Genomic DNA, 20,869 nt, shown 5'->3' with positions numbered 1-20,869 from the left:
TCAAGCAATTCCTTTGACCCCAAATTTCAAACTGCACTGTATGAGATCATTGTTACCAAACAAACTAAACCATGGGCAAGCCTGGACTTCTGATTCTAGATTGTTGAAACAAAACTGCATGGAACAAAATTTTAGAAACTCTATAATTAGGGAAATATTTGCTTTAGTCATTATTGTAATCCTGCCTTTATGGCTGTGGCTGACATCATCACAATGAAATGCCGGGGAACAAAAAAACATAACAATTTACAGCGACCGAGGAGAAAACTAATTAAAAATAAACAATCACATTTTCATTCAGACAATATCTCTTTAAAATCCTTGAATCATCTTAATTATACCAAAGAAGATAGAATTATTACGTTTGAGCTACAGCTGTCAATAACCAAGAGTTAGGAGTAACTTGATTTTGTATAACTCATCACTGTACTGAATTAAAAGAAATATTGGATTGTTAATGTTTGTGTTAATGTCCACCTTCCCCAGTGGACTCTCTGAGCATTAAAATTCAGTCTAAGCATTAAGATTCAGTCTAAGCTAACTACATCTAACCAAGCTATAATAATACATGCTGAATACATGCTTGGCTCCACCCTTTAGCTGAACCCAACATTAACATTTAACAATGTCATTTTTTGTTCACCTTCCCCTCTTTCATCAGAGAAACACATTCCAAAGGGAACTGTTGTAGTTACCTGGTATATATTCACTCACGCTGAGGTCCGCTAAGAGGGGAGGGGAAAGGAATTGAAAAATAATGTTAGCAAATGAAATTACTACGACTAGGCATTTTAAACAGAGTAAAACAATTTCAAAGGCAGAAACAATTCAAAAGAATTAATTGGCTAACACAGTAATTTATATTATTTTGTGTCAATTCTAAAGATTAGAATAGATGAAGAGCCAGCCTTTGCATCAATTTAATGTGAAGCACCTTAATTGGTAGAGCTTTGTTTTGAAAGTATTAGAATAGTGCCTTTAAATTGCCCAAGTAGTAATACCAATTTATATATCAATATTTGATATAATGATATAGAACTTTGTATTACTACTTGTGTAAAGTTAGTGTCACGGTTTTCTATTAAAAATTAAAATTGGTGCCTTTTCTAGGTAAGGTTTGAGTTTGCTCTAAATCTACCCTCACCAAATGTCACCCCAAGGATCTATCCACGCTGGTACTCCAGCTCTCCTACCTCATGTAGATCTGATTTTCATTGCCAATGTATATTTTGGTGGGATATTATGGTCTTAATTATTTTTTTAATGTCATGTGCACTGGCGTTCAGAGAAATCCAAAGAATGACTAGAGGTTAGAAGATTGGTTGTGAAGTTAAGCAAAAATCCAAGAGAGTTGACGTGTTTGTCTGCTTGTAGAACTCTGTATCAAGTGTTTGGCATGTATGCATGAGTAGTGCTCAACGGCAGCAAACCTTCGCAGTCAGGAAAATAAGACATCATTAATTGGACGACTGCTTTCTCTGGTTTTTATCTGTCTGAAATGCTTTGTTCACATTCAATTGCTGGATTTAAGGGCATTAAGGATTCCTAAATGGCGCTCAACTGCAAAAGTAATTTTACAATTTAATTGTACAATTAGACCTCTTGATGTATGCTTTTTCATTATTTATAACTGCACAATGAAGTTAGGTCTCTGACTTTTAACATGGCGCTATTACACATTTTCTAATTAATTAGTAACTGTTTTTCTTCTTAACAATTTGCTCTAACCTTTCCGAGCTCTAGCCAGATTTGGATATTACTTAACTTCAATTGTTAATGAATGTTATGTCAAACCAGGGCTGGACTTGCATAGTAAATGGTAGAGACCTGGAGGGTGTTGTAGAATTGAGAGATCTGGGATGGTGCATGGTTTCCTAAAGGTAGCGAGTCGGTGGACAGTGTGGTGAAGAAGGCATTTGGCAAGCATACCTTGATTGGGAAAGGTATTGTACAAAGGTTGAGACATTATGATGCAGTTGTACAAGTTACTGGCAAGACCACACTTGGAATACTGTGTGCAGTTCTGTTCGCCCAGCTATAGGAAGGACGTTGTTAAGTTGGAAAGCAGAAGAGATTCACCAGGATGTTGTTACCTGGGTTTGCAGGCTTGGGTTACTGAAAGAGGGTGGATAGGCTGGAACTTTTTTCCTTGGAGTGCAGGAGGCTGAGTGGTGGCCTTATTGAGGTGTACAAGATCTTGACGGGCAAGGATGTGAGTTCTCACAGCTTTTTTCTCAGGGTAGCAGATTCAAAAACTAGGGCAGAGGCTTGTAAGAGGGGAGAGATTTAAGAGGGGCACCTTTTTCACTCAGAGGGTAGCTTGTGTATGGAATCACCTGCCAAAGGAAGCTATGGAAGTGGTCAGGATTAAAACTTTTAAAGGACATTTGGACGTATATATGGATAGGAATTAGAGGGATGTGCACCAAATTTCTGGCAAATGGGACTAACCCAATATGCCGTCATGGTTAGCATCGACAGGGTGAGTTGAAGAGCCTGTTTTCATACAGTACAGCTCTACAGGATTGTAGCCCTACAATATGAATTTTGCTGGAGAACAAAATGAGGTAAAAGCGCTAATCCTAAGGTGTGGGGACAAAGTTTAAAGGAGATTTGGGAGGCAATTATTATTATTTTTTACCGAGTGGGTGGAGAGTGTCTCCAATGTGCTTTCCGGGACAGTGGTGAAGACAGATATGTAGGTGGTATTTACGGGACTTTTGAATAAGCACATGGATATGCAGGGAATGGAGAGAAATAGATTATGTTCAAGCAGATACGACAGCATATGTGGCCAAAGGTACATGTTGTGCTTTATTGTATGTTCTATAAAATCATTTCTGCAAAAAAAAAATCAACTGATATAATGTGTCTTTGGCATTATATTATTATTTTTTAAATTATTAACTATTTTCGATTTTCTTCTGGAAATTGCATACTTTCCAAGTACACGAGAAATGAAAGCTAGAAACTAAAGTTTTTCATTATAAATGTACTTTAAAAGCTGTGATGGCATATTTTGCGGAGAATAAACATTGTGTACATTTAGGCTCATCTTTAAGATTGATACCATTAAATCAGCTAGTAAAATGGGGCAGAAAGCTTTCTCTTAATCCTATTACCTGTATTCCAAATTGATTTTGCTCCAAAAGGCAGCAAGACAGGATTTAAATATGCAAACTTTGTTCAAATGATTTCACTGGACCTCAACTGCATTTGATACAGGTTAACAGTGAAGCCATCATAGACATCTTTCCAGCAAATACTGGAGGAACTCGGCGAGTTGAGCAGCACTTGTGGGTGGAAAAGAGTGGTTGATGTTTTAGGTGAAAAATCATACCTATGAATGGCCGACCCAAAACATCAACCGCTCCTTCCCACTCACCGACGTTGCTCAGCCTGATGAGTTCCTCCAGCAATTGTTTGTTGCTACAGATTCTACCATCTGCAGTTGCAGCTCCATCTGATGTCATATGGATGCTTCTTAATTCTCCTGTTTGACCAAGTATTTAGTCTTATCCTCACATGTCCTTTGGAACATGGCTAGCTATTTTTCCTTTGAGTGCCCTCCAATGATTTTACTATGTGAAAGGTGCTAAATAAAAATTGGTTTACTGTAGTTGCTATTCGCACTTGCTAAAGGTCACTTGGATGAAGTATTGAAGAGTTGCCAGCAGACATAGAATCAGAAACAATTCAGAAGTAGTTCAGACAGAATTAAAAAATAAACGCAGCCCACATTGAAATATTATTTGTGGTACTTCATAACTCTCACAGTGAAAAGCATTCATAAAAGTTGGAGCAAAAATCCATAGTTAAGGATGCTCCTTTCTTATTTTCCGCCAATGTTCCATTGTTTAGCTAATAATATCAAAATAAATTCCATGCTGGGAAACGGTTGAAAGAAATACTTATGGTTGAAAATGTTTATTGTGGAAGGAAACTATAACGGCATTACAGATGGTTTTAGTTTGGCTGCACGTTATCCAAGTTCCTCAAGATAGATTCCCTCTTCCACTTTCACCATGCTCCCTCGTCATTCCCAAAGGCACATTGTCCCCATGTCTATATGCCACTTGCTACATTATTGTAATACAATTAACTATGCAGTATAGATATCACTAAAATTCAGTGGTAAGAAAATAACTTCAATAGGCAAGGGAATGATCTGTACCTCAGGAGGACAGGGATGAGTTATAACAATTTATAGCTCTGATCACAACCCATCTGGAACATTGCATTCAGTTCTACACAATGCACATCAGTTAGGATGCATTGATTTGGTGTGGGGATGTGGGACGAAGTGGACTGCATTATAGATTTGCCAGAATCTGATCTAAATTAAATGGATTAATTGTAAGAGCACATTTTAGGATCCAGATTTCAATTTGCTCCATAATAGTAAATTAAGTGGTGATAAAATTGACATTGATTATAGAAATGATCATGTCGACAGACAGATGTTATTTCCCATGATGGGTAATTCTAGAACTAAGGGATCTTAAAATTAGAGCGAAGCCTTTCAAGGGTGATGCAAGAAATATTTCTTCCCAGGATAAAAATAGTAGTCATCTCTCATTCTCCTCCACCACCCATCCCTGAAACCCAAATCTATTAATTATACATTTCAGAATCAAAATTCATATTTGTCATGAGCTGGTAAATAAAAGGTTATGGAATCGAGTTAAGAGACAGATCAGCCATGATCTAACTCAATGATAAACTTGTTCAAGGCATTAAGTAATCTATCTCTTCATGCTTCTGAAATATTCACTTACCTGATTCTGTAACAAAAGGAAGTGAGTCACTGGGCGGGCCTCTGCCATGCACATTTGTGGAAGTCACAGAAAATGTGTAACTGTTAAATACAGAAAGGTCAGCACATAAATTAGCATGTTTAAAATATTATTATTTTGTTCCTATTTAAGAGTAACTCACTCTCCCCTTCAGAACAACGCACGTGCATATGGATTTGCCTTCAAGTTGTACTTTTCAGGCAATTCAGACAGAAAGTTTACATCATAACTCGAATCCAATGCAAAGACAGATAGCCTGAACATAACTCTAAAACTTACTCGAGAAAATTTCAGCCACATGAGACAATTTTCCATAGCTCAGGCAAGAAAAAAACCCCAATTAAATCAAATTTGCTTTAAGCTGGCTGTAAACTGATATTCCTGAAATCAAAAAGGTGCCATTGGATTGCTTGAATCATGAAGGATATTCGATTCCACGGCAAACTTATTTGATTCATATATCTCTAAACAGGGCCAAGGATTAAATACATCACTTAGATACACAGAGGCTGCTGGCTATAAAACTCCAAATTAGGAAACACAACTTGTTACAATTGTCAGAAGTGGGCTTCTAATTCTATAACTTCCAGCAGAAGCATGAATGCTGTTTATGTTAAAAGATGCATTGATTTTCATGAGCAAAATACAAGTAACATCTTGAGAACTGGCCTGTTGGTACTGCATTATAAGATATTCTGGAAAAGACTTGTAGATTCAGTCAGAATTTTTCATTTGAACCTGTGAATGAAATCCCATCATTTTAAGGTGGAGATTGACAGATTCTTGTTTAGTAAGGGTATCAAGGGATAGAAGGCAAGAGAATGGGGTTGAGAGGGAACGATAGATCAGCCATGATTGAATGGCAGAGTGGACTTGATGGGCTAAATAGCCTAATTCTGTTCCTTGAACTTATTTACAACAACCATTCCTTAATTCTAATATATAATGCTCATGAGGAAACAAAAGAATCTCTAGGTTAGTAGAACTACCTTTTGTCTGATTTGTAGAGCTTCCTGTTTAAGAATATTCATTTTATCGATGCTCAATTATGTTCAGTCAAGGGTATAGCAAGCACACAGGAAAAATAGAATTCTACCCATTCAACAATGTTAATCCACTTATTTACCAGCTGTAAGGCCCAATATTTCCTTGTTCATTTATAATTGTTTTACGTGAAATCGGACATTGAAATTGAAATATGAAAAATAGTGAGCAATTTAAATCAGCGATCACAACAAAGTTGAGAAGATTTCCTTTCGTAGTTTGCTTAGTAGAGCAAAACCATAAATATGTCCTTTTGAACCAAAAAATGACAGTGCCAAAAGAGCACATTTAACCTACCGAGCTGATTTTTGAAAGAGCTTTCCAATTGAACATACTTCCCAGCTCTTTCTCTATAGTCCTGTAGATTTATTCAAGGCTAGTTATTCAATTCCCCTTTAAATCTTTTAGAATCTACTTCCACAAGACAGTGCATTCCAGACCATAGCTCCCTTTTTTATGTCATTCATGTCATCTCCAGTTCTTCTATCAAGTAACATAAATCCATGTTCTTTAGTTACTAATCCTTTCACAATGATGTACTTCCCTCCTATTTCGCTTGGATAGCTTACAGCCCAATGGTAGGAACATTGAATTCTCCAATTTCAAGTAATAACCCCTTACCCGCCTCTCTTTCTTTTTTCCCCCACCCCCTCCCCCAAGTGGACACTCATTTCTCCCACAAACCACAACCCCCCTATCTCCTGCCCCTTTCCTCCTTCTTTGTACACTCAACTCCCATTCTGTCAATTTCCCTATAATCCCTCCTCTCCACTCTCCTTCCACCTATATCCCTCCCTCTGGCTTTACATTTCATGCCTCTTCTCTCCTTATCCCACACCCTTTTGTCCCCCCTCTTCACCTACGTTTACTTTTCACCTTAAGCCTTTGTCACTTGCTCTGCCTGACCCACTGAATTCCTCCAACACTGTGTTTTGCTCAAGTACTCCCTTCTGATTGTACTATTAAAATACTTTGTGATTCTGAATAAATTTATCAACAAACTACTGTCACTTTTTTTGCAAGGAACACAAAAGGTACCTTGTTCTGACACATGATTTATGAAGTGTGTGCTTCCATTGATAAAGAGCCGTGAAATACATTTGCAATAGACAAAGATTGTATTAATACATGTTAAAACGATAGAGAAATGGTTTAAGGAGCCATCTGCTCCTATGCTATTCTTGGAATGTGTATTTACTAACAGGCCAGTACAGACATGTACAAATATATCAGTTTAAACTTTTTCAGAATGGTAGCACACCTTACCTATGTAGAGTGTCCCGATTTCAAACATAGTCTAATTTTCACAGACTAACCCAACAATCAGAGACTAGTTGATGGGGGGGAGGGCTAAAAATTTGTTTAAACTCCAAAAATAATGCTGAGTGTTGAAACTTACTTTAAAATTAAGTATATCAATACTATCTACATTTTTGTCTGTCTCAACACCTATCAGGAAATTTGTCTCCTCATGTTTTCAGCAGGAAACCTCTCCGAAGCACTTTATTACAGTCAATTATTATTGTTTATTAATTATTGCTAGTAACTAAATGTTAATAGAACATTCCACATGAAATGTAGGAAACTAAGCACTGAGAATAATATTACTGCACGTGTAATTATTTCTTAATAACTTATTTAACACGCCCACATCAATTTTTGCAAAATTTGTCTTGTCATTAAACGTCATCCTCCTTGCTCTGACAAACCAAAGTTCTTTATGTCATTTAAAGGTCAACACTTTAAAAACTGCATTCCCACTAACATATATTTCTCTTAAGGTTGCAAATAGAAGATGAGGTCAGGATCATGGACCTTCACAGTTCCTGGACTGAATTCTATTTCAGGACCTCTGCCACTTTCAGAGTTTGCTGCTTTCTGTCACATTAGGGGTGGTCACCCTAATTCCATTCTCAATTGCTTTTTCTTCAGTCTACAGAAACACAATATATTCCCGTACAAAATAGACTCATTCAATGTGCAGACATTCAGAGAGCTCTGTGGCAGATTGATTAGTAGGACTGGATGTTACAATCCCTAGGGTTTGCACTCCAATTGACTGGTGTTGTTCCTGGGGATTACCACTAGGTGCTACCATTCAGACACAGCTTCAGTTGTGTACCTCAACGTCACTGGGTGTTTCGGCCTTTTATCACGGCACCCTCAGTCGAGGCAGGCCCACCGCGGGGTGATCAGACCTGGGTGCAATATTCTGTCAGGGAGAAGCTAGCTCTGAGCTGGTGTGAATCTATTATTTGAAAAACGCATCCTGAATGGGACTATTCTCCAGCTTGTCCAGAAACTATGACCCATTGTAAAGTACTATTCCACTCCCTTCCCTTCATTGCAGCATCCATACATTCAAAATCATAACTCCGCTTTGCCTGAAGCGTGTTCTAGTACAGTGAAGTGTCCCAAAGACAATTGGCTGCAAAGGAAAACACCTGATACGCTACAGCCTGACAAAAATCAAACCTTGCAACATATCAGTCTCAACATGGTGAATCTAATAATAGTGCTGTCCTGTAAACCTTACAAATTAAGGTCTTGCTTTTCATCTGACTTTGGGGCAGGTGGGACTGTTGGTCGGTGTGGCCAAGTTGGGCCGATGGGCCTGTTTCCACGCTGTATGACATTTTCACAAACAGTGTTAGAAATTACCTGCAACACTGTTTTAATGTTAAAAATAGGTGTGGAGCAGATTCTAGGTTAGTATCTCTCTGGAGTTGGATTAGATTAGTAGTCTAAATTTACCAATTTCGATGAGTAAATTCACAGATTTTGTTATATTGGTACTAGCTAAGGTGTGCTAGCAAGTTCGATGCGGTTTGATCTTTCCAAATGAAGTGAAAATATGTCAAGTGGCTGAGAGATAAAACTAACCCAAATTGTTTAATTATTCTTCCATCAATTTGTGCTTGAATTTCATTTGGATAAAGATAAATGTACTCATTCACTGATTCATAAAGATTTGCATGCAAAACAATAATATCCTAAACCATCCTTTAGTTGACAAATGTCAGCACTTTAGATTAAATCTCATGTAAATGCCAGATGGCTTGTTTGCATAAATGTTGGAAGAACAAGTCAGCTGCTGAAATACATTGGTAACCAGAATGGTGTGTGGCACATGCAGTAAATATTACTCTCAGGACACAGTTTCCTACATGTTCATGTGGAATGTGCTATTAACATTTATAAACTCCCTCTAACATTTTGTCAAAATTCTCTTAACTACTTATGCTTCCTGTGAAGTTGTAGTCACCTGAAATAGAATATGCCACTGATTGCCTATAGGGAATTCGGTGAGGATGTGACAAAATAATAACCCCAATATTTTGCAATAGAACAGCAAATACACCTTAAAAACAAATATTGGCTGTGAAGTACTTTGGGGCTCGCTAAGGGTCTGCTCTGCTCTAATGTACGATTATTGTCTAATGTCTGTTTCCTTCACCATCGTTACGTTTTTGCATATCTTTCATTATAGACAATAGACAATAGACAATAGGTGCAGGAGTAGGCCATTCAGCCCTTCGAGCCAGCACCGCCATTCAATGCGATCATGGCTGATCACTCTCAATCAGTACCCCGTTCCTGCCTTCTCCCCATACCCCCTCACTCCGCTATCCTTAAGAGCTCTATCCAGCTCTCTCTTGAAAGCATCCAACGAACTGGCCTCCACTGCCTTCTGAAGCAGAGAATTCCACACCTTCACCACTCTCTGACTGAAAAAGTTCTTCCTCATCTCCGTTCTAAATGGCCTACCCCTTATTCTTAAACTGTGGCCCCTTGTTCTGGACTCCCCCAACGTTGGGAACATGTTTCCTGCCTCTAATGTGTCCAATCCCCTAATTATCTTATATGTTTCAATAAGATCCCCCCTCATCCTTCTAAATTCCAGTGTATACAGTGTACATTTGTTCTATATCTCTCTATATCATTGTCTATATCTTTCATTTCCCTTTCCCCTAACTAGTCTGAAGAAGGATCTCGACCCGAAATATCACCCATTCCTTCTTTCCAGAGATGCTGCTTGTCCCACTGAGTTACTCCAGCATTTTGTGTCTATCTTCGGTTTAAACCTGCATCTGCAGTTCCTTCCTACACACTATTGTATAATGTTTGTTAACAAATACTGTTGAACGTGAATCATGGGGAGAATCATTAAATTAGGAAGAGTATATTACACTTTCAAATTAAATGGCTGTTTTGTTTTACTTGACATCTAATGCAATGTGAAATTCAACTGGGTTAAATGTGGTTACATTGTGGAAACATTAAAATTTAATGCGGCAGTGAAACCTTTGGACTAATGATCCACTGGCTCAAACCTTTCGTTCAAATCGTCCGACTGCGAATGGCTGCAGTAGACCCACTACTAATTTAAGTAGTTCCCATTTTTAGACAATTTCATGTCTAAATACTTTCACATTGGCATTGGGCATAACAGCAACCATTTCTACTTTCTCCCAGCAGACCACAACGGGTGGCAAAGCTGCTTGAGAGGAAAATAGAAAAAAATATTCAACTGACTTTCTTTCTGGGGAACATGAACTCAGAACCAAACTGCTGTCCTTTTATGGCCAAGTTCATTGTTAGCATATAGTCAAGGGAGAACTCAGTCTACACCCTAGTCTAGAAAGAGTAATAGCAATTTGACCCATCAGCAGGTTTTCCTGTTCTCCCTGCATAAAAAACAGATAGAAGCTAGCTTGGAACCAGTAATGGCAACTATAATGACTTAGTGGTTGGCCTACTTTTGATTGCTTTCATCACAGACTACATGTGGTAAGACTGGTCCCAATTACTAGTCCATAGGAAAAACCAAATCCAGCAACTGTGTCAATGGAAATGTGGTTCATATGACTGTTTTAATATCGTCTAATCACAAAGGTTCTATTTAATTTTTCCAAAGTGCTGCCAGGATAAAATTATCATAATCTGAAAAGGATGCAAGTCATTACTTGTGAGTTCAAAGAGTGAACTGAAGTGTTACCCTGAGGAGCCTCATCCAGGAAAGGCCTCAGTGTTGGAAGCCTCCATCGTAAATACCACTGACAGTGATTGGTTTATAAGACTGTAAGCCCTTCACATGCTGCGACAGAACGCTGCAAATGTTCTACTAAAGAGCAGATATTTTTATCCAGGGTAGACGATTCTGCCAAATGGTTGAGACATTCATCTTTTGCAGATTTCTAAGCCAAATCTGTACAGGCAATCCACTAAAGCCACCAAGAAACCATTTTTTTTCCAAATCAACTTTGATTTATGGCTTGCTCTAAGTCTTTTCTCTTCATAAGAAATCTTTTGTTTGTACCAGTCAATTGTATCCATATTTTGGGATTCCCTTGTGCTGGAGAAAAATATTAATAACACATTTATTGAAATGGAACATTGGCATTAGAGGAGGGTTTTTTAACGAGCACAATATGTATTAACTTATACAGTCAAGTAGAATACCTCTTTTGGAACAAATTTAGGTTTAAATCTCAAGTGTACTAAAATTCAATCTTTAATTGATGGTCAGTTTTGTCAGCAATATGGTATTGATGACAGTTGGGATTATTTTAGAATTATTTGTGTCTTTTTCTCCAAGTGTGCCTGTCTGACTGATTATTTTGATGGAAACTAGATATCAGCAATTATTTGTTATGATAAAAGTATTAATATCTGTCCAGTTGGCATAAATGAAGTTCATATCAGCAACTTTCTGATATCTGGAGTTTGAAGCATTGCAGAGAATTAGCACACCATGAGTTAAGTTAATGTTAAATTTACATTTACTGAATTAATCATGGATATCACTATCTGACACAGCAAATTGAAATATACCTAAATTAGTAATTCAAGAGTGAAAATCATCAAATGATTGTCCATGATATTTATATAAAAGGCAGAGATCAGTAGCAACTAATTTAATGAGCTGAATCTTGCTTACTATTGGAGAAAGTCACTGATGTTCAACTTTACTAATCTAACTCTGAGATATTAGTACATTCAAGGGCGGCACGGTGGCGCAGCGGTAGAGTTGCTGCCTTACAGTGAATGCAGCGCCGGAGACTCATGTTCGATCCTGACTAGGGGGGCCGTCTGTACGGAGTTTGTACGTTCTCCCCGTGACCTGCGTGGGCTTTCTCCGAGATCTTCGGTTTCCTCCCACACTCCAAAGACGTACAGGTATGTAGGTTAATTGACTGGGTAAATGTTAAAAAAAATGGTCCCTAGTGTGTGTAGGATAGTGTTAATGTGCGGGGATCGCTGGGCGTCGCGGACTCGGTGGGCCGAAGGGCCTGTTTCCGCACTGTATCTCTAAAAAAAAAATTTTTTAATAAAACAAATTCACTGTTAAATGCCTAAGTCTGTGAAATTACATTCATGAGACCATATCCATCAGTTTGTTTCACTGCTGAACTTCACAGTCCAGTGGCAGAGGCTAGATTTGCAGATTCTCTGGGAAGTTCTACAATCCTTTGTCAGACTAAAACTGGTGGAGGACTTGAGGCTGCACTGATTTCAATAAGGAGCAAAGGGCAAAGATTTAGGAAGCAGGGGAGAAGTTATGTTGCTTTTGAATGGCTTAATGTTTATAATATTTATAGACTATGTTTAATTTTATAAATTCACAACATTTCTTAAATGACTGACTTAATTTAAAGTGTTTTGGAATGTCTGGATGCCTGAGAAATATATAAGTAATTTAAAAATCAATTACGACATTTGCAGAAGGTAAAACTCCTTGTCAGCTTTTCCAGCTGATAAGAGTTGTGGAGCAGTTCAGGAATGAAGCTCTTCGCTACATTGTCAGTTGATCAGTTACCTCCGACATCATGCCACTGGATTTCAGGATGTGGAGTTTTGGCCCTTTGCAACCAAACAAAACAAGTGTGGGCATTGGCCAGTGAAAAGGGTGGTAACCCAAGCCATTGAGCCCTGGACCTCTAAAGGTTTGGAAGGGAATAACTGTACACACTTAAAACAGTGTGCACTGATACAATGAGGTCCTTCACTTGTTCAAAGGAAAGCATTTTATTTCATTCTTCACATGTTTAAATTATAATGTTTTCTTCTTAATTGTTTACTGTATGTCGTGTTGTTATTTGCGAGCAAAGCACCAAGGCAAATTCCTTGTATGTATACATACTTGACAAATAAAATTTATTCAATTCAATAAAATCACTGTTATTTTAGCTCAATGTTTCTGTGTCCAATTACGTTTTAGTAACCTTCCTCTCAGCTGTGATCTGCTTTCCATCCAAGAGCTTCTTGCAAATCCATACTTCAACTGATCACCAGGAATCCAATGAAATAATCCATTGATTTATATTTCATCTATCGTCGTTGAAAAGCATTTTGCTTTAACAAGGCATACTTCTGTAACACATAGAATAGCACAGCAATATGTCCTTCGACCCACAATGTCTGTGCCAAAATGATGTCAGTTAAACCAAACGTCCTGCCTGCTCATAATCCACATCTTTTCATTCGTTGCGTATCCAAATGCCAATCTAAAATCCTCTTAAATGACACTGTTATATCTGTCTCCACCATCACCCCTGGCACCCATCATTCTGTGTATAAAAATTGCTTTTAAGTTTTGTCCCTCTTTCCTTAAAGCTATGCCCTCTAGTCTTTGACATTTTTGTCCTTGGACAATTATTCTGACTGTCTACCCTATCTATTTATGCCTCCCATATATTTTTATCAGTTCTCTCCTCAACCTCTGAAGATCCAAAGAAAACAATCCATGTTTTTTCAACCTCTCCTTAAAGCCAATACCCTCTTATGCAGGCAGCATTCTGGTAGACCTCTTCTGCACCCACTCCAAAGCTTCTGAATCCTTCCTGTAATGAGGTGACTAGAACTGCACACAATAATCCAAATGCGGACTAACCAAAGTCCTATAAATCAATGCCCCAATTGATGAAGGCAAGCATACCACTCACCTTCTTTACCACTCTATCTACTTCTGTTGCAACTTTCAGGGAGCTATGGATTTGGACCCCAAGATCCCTCTGTAACATCAGTGTAGTTCACAGTCTTGTCATTAACAGAATACTTTTCCTTTACATTCGACCTCCCAAAGTGAAAGGCCTCACACTTGTTTAGGTTAAACTTTATCTGCCAGATCGCCGCCAATTTCTGGAGCCGAGTTATATTCTGCTGTATATTTTGACATCATTCCTTACTGTCCACAACTCCACCAATTTTGGTATCATCAGCAAACTTACTAACTCGTCTACATGTACGTCCAAGTCGCTTATGTTTATCACAAACAACAGGGGTCCCAGCACAGATCCTTGCGGAACTTCACTGGTCTAGCCATAATAACGCCCTTCCATCTCAATGACTGGTTCTGTGTAAGCCAGTTTTAAATCCAAATGACCATGTCACCATGGATCACATGCATCTTAATCTTCTGGTTCATCCTACCACGAGATATTATCAAATGCCTTTCCAAACTCCATGTAGATAATATCCAACAACCTACCTTCATCAATCGCTTTTGTCACCTCTCCAAAAAATCAAATGGGTTAGTATGAAATGACCCGCCACAGAAAAAGCCAAACCTAGTCCACAGAGAAACTAGAAGTCTCCCTGAGTTCCCACATACTGCCTGAGGAGCATACCAATGCCCTTCACTACACTACCATTTGAGGAACTTCTGAAAGGAGGAGACCTCACCTTATTCAACTTCAGCCTCCTTGCCGAAGTCTCACAAGCGAAAGTCTTAGCATTCCCAATAGGGTGCTCCGCTATAATGTGGCTGGATCACTGGTCTTAATGATTACAGGCCTGTCGCACTGACCTCTGTTGTCATGATGACCTTTGAAAGACGTGCTGGCCCAGCTGAAATACATCACAAACCCCCTGCTGGACCTCCTGCAGTTTGCATACAGGGCCAATAGATTGGTGGATGACACAGTCAACCTAGGCCTGCACGTCATCTTCCAGCATCTAGACCACAAGGGGACCTATGCCAGGATTCTGTTTGTGGACTTTAGCTCTGCATTTAACCCCATTGTGCCAGAGCTACTACACTCCAAACTCTCCCAGTTGACTGTGCCTGAACCCCTCTGTCAGTGGAAACACAATCTGCCACAGGCAATGATGGTCCAATTCTATACTGCTATCATTGAGTCCGTCCTCACCTTCTCCATCATGGTCTGGTTTGGCTCAGCCACCAAGCACGACATTCGGAGGCTGCAATGGATCGTTCGCACAGCTGAGAAGGTTGTTGGCTGCAACCTTCCCCCCGTTGACGAACTGTACACTGCAAGGGCCAGGAAGCGAGCGGGCAAGATCATCTCTGACCCCTCTCACCATGGCCACAAACTCTTTGAAGCACTTCCGTCTGGAAGGCGACTCCGGACTGTCAAAGCAGCCACAGCTAGACATAAAAACAGCTTTTTTTCCACGTAGTCGTTCTACTCAATAACCAAAGTCTGTAGTTTCTTTCTTGCTCTGGTTTATTTTCACCCACATGTTTAGACCATAATGTTGTATCCTTATTGTTTTGATATGTTTATGCTTTATTCTTAATTGTTAACTGTATGTTTGTGTTGTTACTTGTGAGCGAAGCACCAAGGCACATTCCTTGTATATGCACATACTTGGCCAATAAACTTATTCATTCATTCATTCATTCATTCATTCATTCATTCATACCTTCCCTTCTTGTTGGCTGCAGTGCCCCTCAATGAGTCAATCAAACGGCTCTTTTTTTAAGTTGTAGGAAGGAACTTCAGATGCTGGTTTAAACCGAAGACACAAAATACTGGAGTAACTCAGCGGGACAGGCAGCATCTCTGGATAGAACTTCAGACTTCTTCAGTCTGAAGAAGGGTCTCAACCTGAAACGTCACCCAGAGATGCTGTCAGTCACGCTGAGTTACTCCAACATTTTGTGTCTACCTTCGGCTCTTTTTAAAACTCTCCTGCTGCTGCTGCTCTGTTCTGCTCCATCTCCCATGCTCCAAACTGACTTAAAATTGCAAATCAAAGAACTGACTTAAAACTGCAAATCTGAAACATTACTGAGAGGATATCAGAGTAGATGCAGTGGACCGACAAAGCTAATGCAAAGCAGGGGGCAAGCTGGAGCCAGGTTCTAAACCAATCTAATGTATTTTCCCTGTTCTGATTTAAATTTCCTGTAAATTTGTAACATTCTGGAGTCTCATTTAAATTCAGGAATAGTTTAAAGTTGGATGTAATTTGGTTCACGGAAACCTTTTGTCTCCCTATTCTTCCTGAACGAAAAACTGAATAAGCCAGTAGTAAATTTGGGATGAGTGGTAAATATTGACCAGTGAATAATTAAAAGTGTTCCTTGTGTGGGAAATTGCAGGAAAATCAAACCTTTCCTGCTGGCTCTTCTTAGGGTTAATGTAGGCTTTGGCTCAGAGGACTCAGAAAAATCTTTCAGGGAAAAGGAACATTTTGCATAAGAGTCTGTGACAGCATAACTCTCTTTTTCTTGAAGCTGAGCCCGGAAGTTTAATCTTCAACTTTTGTAGATGCCAATTGGGGTCAGAAAGTTGGCATAATGAAGTCAGTCAGCCTGATCCCTATTTTTGCATAAAACTGCATCATAACCATTTTCAGAGAACTCAACCACCAAATACGACATCCTTAGAAAAATAGTTTAATACTCAAAGTCTATTCTAACAAAATCTAAACCTACAGGAATTTAATGCTTACTAAACCAGCCAACTTAAACATTATTTTATATATATTTTCTGATCAGCCTATTTGTACTCACACACAGTTTGTGATTTTTGGAAATAATTGGGGGACAATTTAGCAAAGATCCACTTGCAGTATTGAACATCTGTAACTGTGGAATATGCAGGTTAGAGACAAGGCCAATATCTGACACCCAAGCTCCATGAATAGGCCATGCCTCACAAAAATACTTCTTAAAGGCAAATAAAGATCACTATGAAGTTATGCATTATTATTTTTTTGCCAGAAGCCTTCATCAGGCTGCATATTCTTCTCACATTGCAATTCTTTTTGGTGACTAGATCAATGTGTAGACAAGCTAGATTCCATTTTCATGATGTTACAAGGTCGGGCAAAGTCACATAACCATGCCACTTCAGTGTTAGGTGCACATAATTACCAGAATGAGGGGAAAATAAACTTAATCTAAAAAATGACCTGTGTAACCTTTCCCCCATATTTAGGGAATCTCAGCTTTGAAGTTCAGATCAGATCAGATTTTTTTTGTGGTAATTCCATCTGTTAAAACAAGTGTGTTTATGCTTTCAAACGCTTATGATACTGCATTTATTTCTTGATATATATTCTACAACGGGTTTCCAAATCGGATTCTAAATATTTCTGTACCTTTTGCTGATTATACAGTGCAGCCAGATTTTTGTCAATTTTATGCATTTGTAAGTGCATTAGGTTCAGATGAACAATGAAACAAGTCAGAGCAGACAATCCTCGCCCTTGCCAAATAAATCATAAGCACTAAGATTATAATCATTAGCTTACACTCATGGAGTGGAACAGCAAGGTCTACTGTACAATTATTTTGAAAGCTTGTTAACTGGTATCATCCCAAATCACAGTCTAAATAGCTCTCTGAAAAATGGACTGGTGTCTTTCCAGGAAAAATGTATTTGCAATTGAAAGTAAAACTATTTTCTTATTGCAAATGATTGCTATACAGAATATTTTTTCATGAAAGATGTCTACTTGATTAATAAAATATGAACTAATTAAAAGTTCTTGCTTGTAAAAACATGGTTTGGGGTAAGTGGAATGATTGTCCTGATCCTGATGGTCTTTGGGAAAGGAACGTTTTACGATCTGAACACAGAGAGAAGATTGAGAAAATAAAGGGCATTACTACAATAAGGTTATAGAGGAACCCGAGGCTGATTTCCAATGCTGTCGAAGACGTGTCCTTTGCAATGGAGACAGGAGGTCAGTTTCACATCATATCACTCCAGGCTAGACATGACCTTGTAATTAAGGATGGTATGGTGGAGTGCAGAAAAATGGTCAACTGGTGCATGTAATCTTATACAGATTTTAATAACATTTCAGCTTTAAATAGGACACACCATGTTACTTAATACTTTAATCACATCGCAACAATATTTCAAAATGTGTTCAAGGAACCATAGAAAAATATTCTTGGAAGGATTTTGTATTTTAATGATTTGGATGAGGAGATTGAAGGCTTTGTGGCCAAATTTGCGGAAGATACGAAAATAGGTGGAAGGGCAGGTAATGTAGAGAAAGCAGGGACTCAGCAGAAGGCCTTGGACAGGTTGGGAGAGTGGGCAGAGAAGTGGCAGATGGAATATAGTGTAGCAAGGTGTGGAGTCATGGAGGAATAAAGGCGTAGACTATTTTCTAAATGGAGAGAGAATCCAGAAATTGGAGGTGCAAAGGGACTTGGGAGTGCTGGTGCAGGATTCCCAAAAAGTTAATCTGCAAGCCAAATCAGTAGTAAAGAAAGCAAACTTAATGCTAGCATTTCTTTCAAGAGGGCTTGTATATAAAAATAGGGATGTAATGCTGAGGCTCTAAAAGGCGCTGGTAAGGCTGCATTTGGAATACTGTGAGCAATTTTGGGCACCATATCTGAGGAAGGATGTGCTGGCTCTGGAGAGGGTTCAGAAGAGATTTACAAGAATGATCCCAGGAATGAGCCTACGAGGAGCGTTTGTCGGCATTGGACCTGTACTCGCTGGAGTTTAGCAGAATGAGAGGGGACCTCATTGAAACATAGTGAGAGGCTTGGATAGAGTGGATGTGGAGAGGATGTTTCCACTAGTGAGAGAGTCTCGGACTAGAGGCCATAGCCTCAGCATTAAAGGAGGTTCTTTTAGGAAGGACATGAGGAGACATTTCTTTAATCAGAGGGCGGTGAATCTGGGAATTCTTTGCCACAAGATGGCCGTGAAGGCCCAGTCAGTGGATTTTTTTAAAGAGCTAGATGATTCTTGATTAGCACAGGTGTCAGAGGTTATGGGGTTCCAGAAGAATGGGATTAGGACAGATTGATCAGCCATGATTAAATGGTCGAATAAACTTGATGGGCCGAATGGCTTAATTCTACTCCTAAAACTAATGACATGATGTGATCAATGAATGTTCATTGATGGTTTATCATTTCAGTTTCATTTTTATGTATAAAATATGCTGCAATAAAATTTGGAATATTGTGAGCAGTTTGAAGTTGCAAAAGAGAGAATAAAGGGAAATTTTACAACTGCATGAATCCTTCATGGGATATATCTTCCAGTCTGAAGAATGATCTCAACCCAAAACATTGCCTATCCATGTTCTCCGGAGATGCTGCCTGACCAGCACTTTGTGTCCTTTTAAGAGATATATACAGTGACCAATAGGAAAGATAAGGTGAAAGAGGTATTAATGGAATATTAGTGTAAATGGGAATAAATAAATCAATATATGAAATTACTTGAGAAAATTGTTTGAATTCTGGAAAGAGTTATTGAGAAAGTATATTAAGTAAAATTGTTGAGCAAGAGTGAGTCTGGAAAACCATATCATGAGTAACAACTGATTGGGTAGCTTCAATTAAAATAATGTAGGAGACAGAGGATTGTGGGATGGAGAAGCAAATGACAATGACTGGAAGTTTGGAGTTACACTGGCTAGCCAGTCAAAGAGGATTTGCAAAATAGATTGGGTGAACAAAGTCATCGATCAGCCTAAAATGTCAACTCTCTCCCTCTTTCTCTGCAACTTGCTGAGTATTTGCAGCATTCTCTGTTTCCACTCAAGACTGCAAAACCGATATTTTGTGGCTTTCCCTTATTCTTCAAGCATATACGTCTTACAGTAAGTTACATTCGACGAACATTTCTACTTCCATTGAATACGGATCATTCTTGAAAATGTAGATTTTCACCCTTATTACCTACCAACATTAATAGTATCGATAACTGCTGTTGAAAATCTTACAAGAATCTATCCCTGGCTCAAAGATGACCAAATATTAGCTTTGCGGGTCCATTACATGCTGCATTTTGGGGAGGAAATGAGATGCAATGTTTTCCCAACTGGCTGTAATATACAGAGAATTCTTTGATGCAGAAATGCAGACGGCGGTGGTTAAATTAACAATGCATTACTTGGTACTGTGAAGAATAAAAATATATATTTTCACCTAGTGTTTGGTTTGAGATTTTCCACTGCAGTATGGGTTTGATTGGTAACAGTAACAAGCTTCTCTGTTTTGTTGTCTGGACCTTGCATTTGTGATACAACCTCATACTCTGGAAGGGGAAAAACAATATAATTATTTTATGTCAAGATTAAGGAAAATTGAAGATAAAATTGGTTGCAATTAGATTGCCAAAAAATAAGCAAATAAAATACAACGTATGATTTTCCCTGAAGGTATCTTTCAGTTGAGGTAGTAAAATAATTCAGGAAAAGAAATTTTCATGACACCATTAAAGATCAATCCAATTTCCAATGAGCTATTCTTAACCGGTTCTAAAACTCCATTCAATTCATTGTAATTGGATTATGTGGCAGCTAAAGAATTTTGAACAAAATCCAATTCTCTTTGCAATCTACATCAGACTTCTGTTTTCTTCCCGATCTACGATGGTTGAATGGTGACCTATCCTAAGAGATAGATCATGCTATGTTATTCATCAAGAGCAGCAAAGGAGGGCAGCATGACTGATTGTCCAGTGTCAGGACAGAAAAGGTTCATGACAAATAATCTCCTATTAGTATGTTCCTTTTATGTCTGAGATTTATTCCAGCAAAGTAAGTACATTTCAGAAGGTTCACCAGATTGATCCCTGGGATGGCAGGACTTTCATATGAAGAAAGACTGGATAGACTAGGCTTATACTCGCTGGAATTTAGAAGACTGAGGGGGGATCTTATAGAAACATATAAAATTCTTAAGGGGTTGGAGAGGCTAGATGCGGGAAGATTGTTCCCGATGTTGGGGAAGTCCAGAACTAGGGGTCACAGCTTAAGGATAAGGGGGAAGTCTTTTAGGACCGAGATGA

The 20,869-nt window shown here is 38.6% G+C and overlaps 1 protein-coding gene across 27 annotated transcripts in view; it reads right to left on the bottom strand.

Annotated features, from left to right (window-relative positions):
- The window catches only part of LOC144598928 (uncharacterized), a 223,015-nt gene that overhangs the window by 8,534 nt on the left and 193,612 nt on the right, over window positions 1-20,869 (bottom strand). For all 27 annotated transcript variants that reach the window (XM_078409534.1, XM_078409524.1, XM_078409525.1 and 24 more), the window contains 3 exons: window positions 20,005-20,113; window positions 4,779-4,858; window positions 696-725 (listed from right to left, as the gene is read on the bottom strand). In XM_078409534.1, the coding sequence (XP_078265660.1) occupies window positions 696-725; window positions 4,779-4,858; window positions 20,005-20,113 (219 nt within the window). The remainder of the gene's footprint in view (window positions 1-695; window positions 726-4,778; window positions 4,859-20,004; window positions 20,114-20,869) is intronic.

The sequence above is a fragment of the Rhinoraja longicauda genome, chromosome 12, assembly GCF_053455715.1.
Source record: "Rhinoraja longicauda isolate Sanriku21f chromosome 12, sRhiLon1.1, whole genome shotgun sequence".
NCBI lineage: Eukaryota > Metazoa > Chordata > Chondrichthyes > Rajiformes > Arhynchobatidae > Rhinoraja > Rhinoraja longicauda.
This window is presented reverse-complemented; position numbering and strand designations above follow the sequence as displayed.